Raw genomic sequence first — 12,248 nt, forward strand, 5'->3', positions numbered from 1 at the left:
GCTGCTTGCAGAAGACATCAATCATGTTCTTTTCTCCGCCCCAACCCCTCTCAGTCTGTACCAAAGCAAGTGAGAACCCCTAGAAGAGGAAATGCAAAAAAGAGGAAGGAGGGGCTCAGGAACTCCCCAATCCAGATAAGTTCAATTTGCTCTGCAATAGTAAACAAGAGTTAATAAACAACTACCCAACAGGGCAACAAACAACAGTGGAGAAAGCAACCATCTACCAATAGAAAACATCAACGTCAGGGATCTCAAAGTCCCCCGCAATCCAGTTGGGTTTTCAGGATTTCCTCAATGAATATGCATTGAAAACAGTGCATGCACATAGATCTCATGCATATTCATTGGGGAAATCCTAAAAACACGACTGGATTGTGGCCCTCAAGGAGGGACTTTGAGACCCCTGATCTACGTGATCTTCGACTCTTTGATTTTCCTTCTGTAAAAGGATGCGTGTATAAACGCTTCTTTATTAAGATCTTAGCATATCAGGCAGCATTACGGGATAAACAATTTAGTATGTATTAATCCCTACTTCTTACTTGGCATTTAGAAAATCTATGAAGACTGTTTTATTCGGGAAATATAATGATTAAACTGTGTTTATACCATGTACACCTGCATTTTAATTTTTGTTAACCGCACAGAACTGCAAGGTAGCTGCGGTATAAAAGAAATTTTATGATGTTATGTTATGTGTGCAACCAGCATTACCACTTGTACAGCTCTTAGCAAAACAAAGTGTGCTGATATTGATCTCAGCACTAATATGCTGACATTCGAAGAACTCTGTTTCTCTTCCTTGGATGCCCTGAGCTAAGCCGCTGGATACTCTTCCTAGCATAGAAGTCAACGAAGGTATAATAAGACATCTGACAGGGTGGGGCAAAGGAATTATATGCTGTTCTACAGGAAAAAGGATTGAGGTAAGAACCTAATCCTTCCTTCCTGTGCATACAGCATACAATTCCTTAAGGATAGGACATCTCAGTCCCTTGAGTCTAGGGTGGGACAGATAAGTCTGCACCCAGCACAGAAGACCTGAAAGTCCTGTCCATTTGTGCGGTCATGTCCACTCTGTAAAATTTTGTAAAGGAATGGAGAGTAGACCATGTGGCTGCCCTTCAAATTTCTTAAAGTATAACTAACTGAGTGGTGCAAATAACCAATATAACCTCAATACTATATAATCTACTCAAATGGATGGGGTCTAGAATCTCTCTGAGGCCTTTTCCTGAATTAATTACTAATTAATTACTAATTAGAGGAATATTGATTCTAGATCCCTCCATTTGAGTGGACTATATATTATTGAAGTTATATTGCCCTTCAAATTTCATCAGGTGGCACTGCCCTGGACTCTGCCCAAGAGGAAGCCACATTTCTGGTAGAGTAAGGGGGTCCTTTTACAAAGGCACGTTATCCGTTTTAGCACGCACTAAACGTTAATGCATCCACAGACTTATAATGGGCTCATTAGCATTTAGTGCATGTGTATATTTAGCACATGCTAAAAACGCGTAGTGCACCTTAGTAAAAGGAGCCTAAGTTTTCATGGCAATTGGAGACTGCTTGCCACAGACTGAGGAAACAGCCATGTGGATCCATAGGGAAATAGAAGATTTAGAGGCTAGTCTTCCCTGACGGCTGGAATTGGTCAAGACAAATAGATGATCTGACAGGCAGAACTCATTTGTCACCTCAAGATAACGAAGAACTCTCCTGACATCCAGCAACTTCAATTCTATGTCCTGTTTCCTGATTGAAATAGAACACCAAAACCACCTTCGGCAGAAAGAAAAGCATGGTGTGCAAAGGCACCCTTGTCTCTGTGAATCTGAGAAAAGGCTCTCTGCAAGATAACACTTGTAGTTCTGCCACCCTTTTAACTGAAGTGATCACAACCAAGAAGACTGTCTTTACGAAAAGATCCATGAAAGACTCCTCCAACAGCGGCTTATAAAGCGCTTTAGCGAGGGCCCGTAACACAATGTTGAGATTTTACGAAGGGACTGGCTGCCATACTAGACGGCGGAGCCAGAGTATGCCCACCCCGACGATGCAGGAGAGCCGATCAAGCTGAAACTCAGACTGCAGAATTAGCTGACTACCACTTAGACAGAGAGATTGCATCAGATGAGGAATGGCAGGAAAAGGACAGGAAGGAAAGCTTTACCCAGTTTACACCCGTCCCTGACACTGCCAGAAGAATACTACCTTTCCAGCAGCCTGACGCTTTAAGAGCCAGGCCTCGAAAGAAAGCTAGTGTGTGGAGAGCCCTTTCCCCATTCAGGCTCAGGGGGTGTGTCTCTCCACAGCTTAAAGCAAGGCAGTCCAGAGTAGCAAAAAGGGAGAGGCAGGCAAGGACTGCAGCAGGAGCTGACGAGAGCCAGGAAGAGAGTGAAATTCTCTCTAACTAGCCAGAGGAGGCTGGAGAAACAGATTGGCATATGGCAGAGTCAGAGGAGGTATTCTCTCCCTCTGGAATCGGTGAGTAGGACCAAGGAGAAGCAACGGACATCCAGGAGAATCTGGGAGGAGCTGAAACTTTTCCTGTTGACATGGAGGTGCAGTGAAACGTATGTGTTTTGTTTTCTGCCTGCAGATGCTGAGCTGCAAGATAAGCTGTGCATTTGAACTGTATACCTGCTTGTTGCTGTTTTGTTTTGTTTTTTTGAGGAAAGTTTAGTTTTCCTCTCCTAAAATTCTGGACTTTGAATTTTGCATTAAAGCATCAATTTTCATTCAAACAAACATTTGTATGTTTTTCCCTGCTAGCAGCCAAGCTAGGCAATCACATTACTCTCCTACAGCTGTGTGTAGCTGCTACAGCAACGTTTCAGAAGGAAATGCACTTAGAATCTTTGCACTTAACCAGAACGTTGGCTCTGAATTAAACTTCTTCAAATGCTGGGCTGTTCTAAGTTTTTCCCCCAACAGTGCCTGGGTTTCTGAGCACAAGTTCTGCTTATAAAAAACAGTTTATTTAAGGAAAGGTTATACTGAAGTGAAGCAATTTAATATACCTGCCTGCTATGCTACCCAGTTTTCTGTGAGGTTTTTTTTTCTCTTTTCATTATCTGGCCAAGGACTGGCCTTGCTCTTTTGAACAAACAGCTGAGTGAACATTGCAAGCCTAAAATATATAAACTAACTGCTCTGGTGAAGAGGACTGTGTTATAAGGTACTGTTAAAGTCCAGAAGCAGGAGACTATATTTCAAGCCATTACTGACAAACTTGGAAACTTTGATATTGGGGGTTTTTCTGTTTAAGAAATATATGATTTCATGGAATGAGTGTTTATTTGATACTGCAAAGCTGAAGCCTCTGTTATGGTTTATTTGGCCAGTGGCTGAAATAAAGCTATTGTGGGGGGAGGGGGGTTGTGCCATTTCTGACTAAGACTCATTACTTGCATGACCCTGTTAGGCTGTTAGCCAGCCTGATAAGTCCTGAAGGGTCCCTTGGTTGTAAGTGACATGCTGGGCCAGAAGTTTTGTCACGATCCTGTGGGCTCACTGCGCATCTTAGGGACAGTTGTGTCAGGCTTCATACCTGAATAAATTTGTCCTTAATACTGGGCTCTTTTCCAACACTGTTGGATGATATAGTGTTAACTCCTTTATTTAAAAAATCCATCAGGGAGCAAAGAGGAACTTGTAAATTATAGGACAACTGCAAACATACCGATATCTGTGAAGATCTTAGAAGCAATAGTGGCCATTAAAATGCCTGAATACTTGGAATTTCATAACATTTTATATCCATCACACAGTTTGGATTTAGAAAGAGCTCTTGTATGGAATGTCTGCTTGGTTTACTGGTTCATGATGTTAGAAGACTAGAGTATTGGATATCAGGCTATAATTCTCTAGTTTGAACTTTTGGTAGTTTTTGATGTTAAGAGGTTATGCTATTTTATTGAAAATGTCAAATGAAACAGGTATTGTTGACGTGGTATTAAGTTGGTTTAAGGGGTTGTTTTGGGAAAATAGGACTTACATGGTGAAATATGAAGACTGGCTTTCTATTTCTTGAATGCTAACAATGTCCTCCTCCTCCTATCTCCAATTTTGTTTAATGCAATAATGAGCTCTTTAGAAAAATTGATGTCCAAACAAGGACAGGGAAGGTTAACAAGGAAAAGTCCATATCATCAGCCAACAGGGGGATCACACAATGGCAGGGACCTAAGCAAATGCCTGGACACCTGCTACCCGATATTCAGCCAGCCAGGAACAGCTCCTGGCCAGCTAAATACCAATATATACACATATACAGTATCTACAATGATAGTTGTATAATTTTTAAAACCTTGGGTTTATAATGACAGGGGTTGCCATGCAGCTTATTTTAAAAAAAATTGTAATAGACTAAATTACACATTCTGGTGGGAATCCCTGTTATATTTTTTAAATGGAGCGATTTATAGCCATTCAGCAGCGAAATTACAGAAAATTTATGGATGTTTGGGAACCATTAACTAAATACTGTAAGGATTGATCTCTTTAGATGTCCCTTTAAACATACACATCCAGGGTGGTTTAAGGGGTATGTAATGATTGTTCTTGAAAGTATTTATTTATTGATTAATAGGTGGAAGGGTGGGGGAAATAATATTCCTCTTTATAAATTTTTGTAAGTTTAATGTGCTTTAATTTTAATATTCTATGCAAGTGTATTAATTATTGTGCACTTCTGTAGTTTAAGAATTTTTTTTAAAAAAAACCTTGGGTAGGACTTTTTGAGTATTCATGGAGGACACAACCAGACAAAAGCTTATGATGGCTTTGATGATCTATTTCTATATTGTATCATTCTTTTTTTTTTAATATACAACAGTCAACGCTGCCCTTTACAATTTAAGCTTTGAAAATATTTTGACACCTCAAGAACTGCATACTTTTTTATTTAACAATATATCAGAGTCAGTACTAAAGCATTGTGGCATGCAATTATTCAAGTTGCTGCCAAAGGTATGACTAGGGCAGTGGTTCCCAAACCTGGTCCAGGAGGCACCCCAGCCAGTCAGGTTTTCAGGATATTCACAATGAATGTTCATGAGAGGGATTTGTATGCACTGCCTCTACTGCATACAAATCTCCCTCATTAATAGTCATTGTAGATATCCTGAAAACCTGACTAGCTGGGGGTGCCCCCTGGACCAGGTTTGGGAACAACTGGACTAGGGAACAGAACGTTGCAACCACTTTCTCCACTAAAAGGAGCAAGGAAAAAGCGTATTTACAAAAATACAAGCAAACTAGACTTTCACTACAGTTTTACTTTACCCCCCTACTGACCTTCACACTCCTTGGGAAATTCATTACTATCCTCCCCATCTATGGCAGATACCCCTCTTGAAGTTAGCAACTGTAGAACAAAGAATAGCTCCAGGAAGATATTTGGCACCAGATTTTCTGGAAGAGAAGAAAGAGAATGGATTATACAACATAATAATAATAATTTTATTTTTATATACCGCCCTACCACATAGTTCTAGGCGGTTCACATACAATACGAAATCTAAAAATGACTAAAATTATACAATAATTGAATAAAATGCATTTGTGAAAATAGATGGATATTCCTTAAAAAGTACAACTATAAAATCAGTGTGCAAATTTCCAATCAACATTCTGAAACATCAATTTACAAACTTTTTGAATAAATCAGTTTTCAAGTTTCCTAAAGGACATGTATGAATAGGCCTGAGAGATAAGGAGAAATTAGGTTCTTACCTGCTAATTTACTTTCTTTTAGCTTCTCCAGACCAGTAGAGGTTAACTTTACGATTGGGTATATATCTAATCATGACCAGCAGGTGGAGACTGAAAACAAAACTTTGGGACAGTATATCCTAGCCCCTCCTCTCTATTTCCCTCAGTCTGCCGAATAGCCAAGCAGAACCAAGAACTGGAAAAACAACAGAGAGAAAAAACAATACTCCGAAAGGAGTAACAAATAACATACCCAAAAATGCTGTTGGAAAATGCAGAGGAGAAATTCCCGAAGGAAGAAGGTCCCCACAGCTCGCCAGCTAAGCCAGCCGAGCCACAGCCGCTGTTCTTCAATTCTCCCCGGCCCTAGAAAAATACTAGAACCCGCAGCAAAAACCAAAAACTGCCCGCGCAACAGCCCCAACAACAACAACAACAGACAGGGTGGGGACCTCTACTGGTCTGGAGAAGCTAAAAGAAAGTAAATTAGCAGGTAAGAACCTAATTTCTCCTTCTTTAGCACTCTCCAGACCAGTAGAGGTTAACTTTACGATTGGGACGTACCAAAGCAGTCCCTCTCACGGGCGGGACCCCCGAAGGGCCGATACCAGAACACGCTCACCGAACACCGCGTCCCGACGCGCCTGAACATCTACCCGATAATGCCGAACAAATGAATGCAAGGAGGACCAAACCGCAGCCTTACAAATCTCCACCGGAGGCACGAGCGACGACTCAGCCCAAGAAGCCGCCTGACCCCTAGTGGAATGAGCCTTGAGAAACTCCGGAACCGGCTTCTGACTCAGAAGATAAGCGGAAGCAATCATCTCCTTGATCCAGCGCGCAATAGTAGCCTTAGAAGCGCCAGCCCCCCGACGAGGCCCCGCCAGAAGCACAAAGAGATGATCGGAGCTCCGAAAATCCCGGGTCCGCTGCACATAAGCATGGAGGACCCGACCGACATCCAACTTGCGCAGCTGACGTTGCTCAGAAGAACCCTCCCGACTACCCAAGACCGGGAGGACCACCGATTGATTGACATGAAAAGGAGAAACTACCTTCGGCAGAAAGGAAGGAACAGGCCGCAAAACAACCCGCTCCTTCGAAAACTCCAGGAAGGGAGCCCTACAAGAGAAAGCCTGTAGCTCCGACACCCGTCTAGCGGAAGTAATGGCCACCAAAAAGACCGACTTCAGCGTAAGGTCCTTTAACGAACAGCCATCCAACGGCTCGAAAGGAGGGCGCACTAGAACAGAGAGAACCAGATTGAGATCCCAAGAGGGAATCGAGGGCCTTATGGGAGGCCTGAGCAACTTGGCCGCCCTAAGAAAGCGAATCACATCAGGAATGGCTGACAAACGCTGACCTGTCACCAGCCCCCGAAAAGCCGACAGGGCCGCCAGATGAACCCGAAGAGAAGACCAGGCCAGGCCAGGCCCCTATCCAGGCCATCCTGCAAAAACTCTAGAATGTTAGGCAGAGAAGCGCGAAAGGAGACCACTCCCCGCGCTCGGCACCATTCCTCAAAAAGACGCCAAACCCGTACATAAGCCCGAGAGGTAGAAAGCCTCCGGGACCCCAAAAGTGTAGAGATCACCTTGTCGGAATATCCCTTCTTACTCAGGCGGCCCCTTTCAAGAGCCAAGCCGTAAGACAAAAGGGAGACGGGTCGAACATGGGAATGGGACCCTGCGTCAGAAGATCGCACCCGAGAGGCAGAGGAAGAGGATCCGCCACCAGATGCCTCACCAGATCCGCATACCACGGACGACGAGGCCAATCCGGAGCCACCAAAACCACCAGCCCCGGATGGCGAACAACGCGAAGCAGTACTCTGCCCACTAATGGCCAAGGAGGGAACACATACAACAGCCCCTCCGTTGGCCACGGTTGGACCAGAGCATCCAGACCCTCGGCCAGACCGTCCCTGCGACGACTGAAGAAGCGGGGTACTTTGGCGTTGCCACTTGTAGCCATCAGATCCATCAGGGGCTGCCCCCAAGCACGCACTAGCAACTGAAACGCCTCGGCGCCGAGACACCACTCTCCCGGATCCAAGAAGTGACGACTGAGGAAGTCCGCCTGAACGTTTTCTACCCCGGCAATGTGAGAGGCCAAGAGGTCCAGAAGATGCGACTCCGCCCAAACCATGAGCCGAGCCGCCTCCTGCGCCACCAGAGTGCTCTTGGTGCCCCCCTGACGATTGACATAAGCCACCGCCGTGGCATTGTCCAACAGGACTCTGACCGACTTGCCCAACAAAAGGGAGTGGAAAGCCAACAGCGCCAGCCGGACCGCCCTGGTCTCCAACACGTTGATCGACCAGGAGGCCTCCTCCGTGGACCAGGTTCCCTGAGCTGAGTGACCCAGGCACTGGGCCCCCCAACCCAGGAGACTCGCATCCGTAAGGAGCACCGTCCACTGCGGAAGATCCAGACCCACCCCCTGAACTAGGTGAGGGGTCCGGAGCCACCAACGCAGACTGCAGCGCGCCAAGCCTCGCAGGGGAACCGGGACATCCATCCCGTGCCTCTGGGGAGACCACCTCCGGAGCAGAGCATACTGGAGAGGACGCATGTGGGCCCGCGCCCACCTCACCACGTCCAGGGACGCCGCCATCGACCCCAGGACCTGGAGGAAATCTCGCGCCCGAGGACACCGGGACGCCAAAAGCAGGCGAATCTGAGACTGCAATTTGCTCACCCGGGCCTCTGGGAGGAAGACCTTCCCCAAGGAGGTGTCGAACAGCACCCCGAGGTACTCCAGACGCTGAGCCGGAACCAACCGACTCTTGGAAAGGTTGACCACCCAGCCCAGCGACCGGAGAAACTCCACCACCCGAGCCGTAACCCGGGAGCTTTCCTGCAACGACTTGGCCCGAATTAACCAGTCGTCCAGGTAGGGGTGTACCAGGATGCCCTCCGCCCGCAAGGCTGCCGCGACGACCACCATCACCTTGGTGAACGTCCGGGGAGCCGTGGCCAGCCCAAAGGGAAGCGCACAGAACTGATAGTGCCGACCCAAGATCGCAAAGCGCAGGAAACGCTGATGAGAGGCCCGAATAGGAACATGCAAGTAGGCCTCCGTCAGATCGAGAGAAGTGAGAAACTCCCCCGGCTGAACCGCCAGAATGACCGACCGCAGCGTTTCCATACGGAAAGAGGGAACCTTGAGAGCCCTGTTGACCCCTTTCAAATCGAGGATGGGCCGAAAAGTCCCCTCCTTCTTGGGCACCACAAAGTAAATGGAGTACCTGCCCGTGCCCCACTCCGGGGGGGGCACCGGAACTACTGCCCTGAGATCTAGCAAGCGCTGAAGGGTCTGGCGAAACGCCAGCGTCTTCCCAGGAGTCTGACATGGAGAAGCGAGGAAAAAATCCGGCAGAGAGCGGGCGAACTCCAGGGCATAACCGTCCCGCACCACCTCCAGGACCCACTGATCGGACGTGATCTCGGCCCATTTGGGAAAAAAGTCGCGCAGCCGGGCCCCCACCGGAACCAAGGGGGGCGCCGGCAAGGCGTCATTGTGCAGGACGGGAAGCGGGGGAACCGGCGGAGGGATTCCCTGCCCCCCGACGGGCCCCCCGAAAGGGCTGCATGCGCTGAAAGAACCGACCCCGGGAAAACCCCGGAGACTGGAAAGAAGCAGCCCCACGCCCAGGGCGATACTTGCGAAATTCCCGCAAACGCCCCCGGGCCGCACCACCCCGAGACGCCGGGCGGGCACGGTCCTCCGGCAAACGGGGAACTTTCGAGTCCGACAGAGTCTGAATCAACTTATCCAAGTCCTCTCCAAATAAAAACGACCCCCGAAAGGGAAATTTAGTAAGCTTAGCTTTGGACGCAGCATCCGCCGCCCAAGCGCGCAGCCACAACACACGCCTTGCGGCCACGCCAAAAGCCATGGACTTAGCCGAGATCCGCACCAAGTCATACAGAGCATCCGAGAGGAATGAGGCAGCCATCTCAATCTTCGCTACCTCCTGATCCACCAGAGACCAGTCGTCAGACTCTCGATCCAAGACCCGCTCCGCCCACCGAAACACGGCGCGAGCGACCAGTCCCCCACAAATAGCCGCCTGGACCCCAAAGGCAGAGACTTGAAAATTTTGCTTAAGGATGGTCTCCAATTTGCGCTCCTCAGAGTCCCGCAAGGCAGAACCGCCCTCAACAGGCACGGTATGCCGCTTGGAAATAGCCGAGACCACCGCATCCACGACTGGCGAAGCTAACGTAGCCCGATCCCCTTCAGGAATGGGATACAGGCGAGCCATGCTGCGCGCCAGCCGAAACGGCGTCTCCGGCGTTTTCCACTGCTCAAGAATAATATCCCGAATATCCTGATGCATAGGAAAAGAGCGGGAAACGGAACGGATCCCTCGTAACAGAGGGTCCCCCACACGCGGAGTCTCCGGCGGCGCGTCCTCAAAACGCAAAGCCGAAGAAACCTGTTGAATAAGGTCAGGCAACTCATCCCTCTGAAAAAGGCGCACCACGGACGCCTCGTCACTGGAGAACGGGAAACCCGACAACCCGCCGCCAGCTTCCGTCCCCTCCAGAGGGTCCTGGAATTCCTCAGAAGGGTCCAGGTCCTCCTCCAGACAGACACGTTCCTCCGACCACAAATCCTCGTCCCACGACACCCGCGGACGCTTGGACAAGAGAGGCGGCGGAGGGGACGTCACGTCAGACGAGAGAGGCAAAGCCGCAGGGAGCGCGGAGGAAACCCCACCCCCCGAGACCCCCTGGGCGCAACCGGGACCCCCAGCCGCCTGAAAATAGGCTATGCATAATGAAAAGAAAAAATCAGGGGAAAAACCCCCCGAGGGTCCCAAGGGACTCCCTGCCACAGCAGGGGACCCAGCAGAAACCTGCCCCTGCTTAGCCAAAACAGGGGGAAGGTCACCTGAGGTGGAAGACAAAATGGAGGGGCCAGACAGAGAAGATGGCGTCTTTCCCGCCAAAACAGCTCCCTCCATAGCCTGCAGCGGCTGAGAGACCTGAAGAGTCTCAGCCGCTAAAACAGGCAAGCCGGCATCAGCTGTCAAAATATCAGCTGAGAGGGAATCCTCTAAAACCCGACCGTCGGCGGCTCGGGGAATCCCTCCGTGGGCGGACGGAGAAGACCGGGCTTCTCCACCGTTCCCTGCCGACTCGCGAGGCACCATCGGCGGGGAGCTCTGGGCGCCTGCAGCCGCTGCCGACGGAGCTCCTCCACCGCACCGGCCTGAACACCGCTTGCACAGGCCGGCCGCGAGTGCCTCGCGTCTGGAGCACAATGAGCACTTTTTCCCTTTAGAAGTGCTCATTGCTCCATACGCGACCTAGCTGTAAAAAAGTGCCGGTTAGTTGAAAAAATACAGTAAAATACAGTTTTCTTAAAGGGATACAACCCTCCAGACCAGCACTACCTCAGGATTTTTTTTTTTTTTTTTTTTTTTACAGAACAGACTCCACAGGCTCTCGAAGCAATATGCCTTGCTTGATTTAGGGGGCAAGGCTTACTGCTGAGGCTCCTCTAAAAAAATATGGGGAGGTGGAGGAAGTGGGGGGAGGGACCCCGCTCGTGACCCGCCGGGTTTGACACCCCCGAGGTCGGACGAACCCCCAAACAGAGTCCGTCCAAGCTCCGTCCGGCTAAAAACAGGGACAATAAACCCCTAAACAAATTCCAACAGCCCTACCAAGGGAGATGGGTACAGATCACTCAACACCTGCTGGAGACTGAAAGAAGACTGAGGGAAATAGAGAGGAGGGGCTAGGATATACTGTCCCAAAGTTTTGTTTTCAGTCTCCACCTGCTGGTCATGATTAGATATATACCCAATCGTAAAGTTAACCTCTACTGGTCTGGAGAGTGCTAAAGAATAGAACTTAGCCATGAATCCATTTTACCTGCCTGAAAACCAAGCAATTTATCAAAGAATCTCTTGCAACGACAAGGCTTAATAATCAGAAAAACAAATAGGTATTGCCCTCGAGTTGTTCTTTTAGGTTTGTATCTTTCAAAACACAGACAAGTAATTAGGAACCATACCAAACACTACTTTAAAACTGGTGCAACGAAACTTAAACATGATATCTTTGCTCAATACCTTCCATTAGTTCTCCAAAAGCAAAAGCATCCAACAGCTTATTTGGCATGTTGATTAAAGCAGTTGTGTTTCATACTTAGAGCAAACTCAAATCTGCTCCACAAAAAGAAAAAAAAAATAGTTCTCATTACAGAAGATGTATAAGCAGTGAAAGACCACAAGGGTTATGACCCTACCAAAATGTTGCTCCACAAAACATCAGCAACCAGGCAGATCTAGAAGCAGGGTATCAGCTTGTTTTGTTTGGCCCTCCCCAAGCAAAAAGATACTCTGCTGTTTCTGAAAAAGGGTGACGATCAGATATGGACGCATTTTCTAAAACTGTTTTTCTTGGAGGAGGTAGGAAGAAGGAGCAGGGAAAAAAAACAGCAACTCAAATTCAGGTAGAACCAAGAACATAACCAGTAGGCTCTCATCTTTTTCCCTTTGG

General features: G+C 48.2%; 1 protein-coding gene across 5 annotated transcripts in view; it reads right to left on the reverse strand.

Annotated features, from left to right (window-relative positions):
• Positions 1-12,248, reverse strand: part of CDAN1 (codanin 1) — a 122,995-nt gene that overhangs the window by 91,002 nt on the left and 19,745 nt on the right. For all 5 annotated transcript variants that reach the window (XM_033951365.1, XM_033951364.1, XM_033951363.1 and 2 more), the window contains exon 5: positions 5,308-5,424. In XM_033951365.1, the coding sequence (XP_033807256.1) occupies positions 5,308-5,424 (117 nt within the window). The remainder of the gene's footprint in view (positions 1-5,307; positions 5,425-12,248) is intronic.

Source organism: Geotrypetes seraphini, chromosome 7 (assembly GCF_902459505.1).
Source record: "Geotrypetes seraphini chromosome 7, aGeoSer1.1, whole genome shotgun sequence".
Lineage (NCBI taxonomy): Eukaryota > Metazoa > Chordata > Amphibia > Gymnophiona > Dermophiidae > Geotrypetes > Geotrypetes seraphini.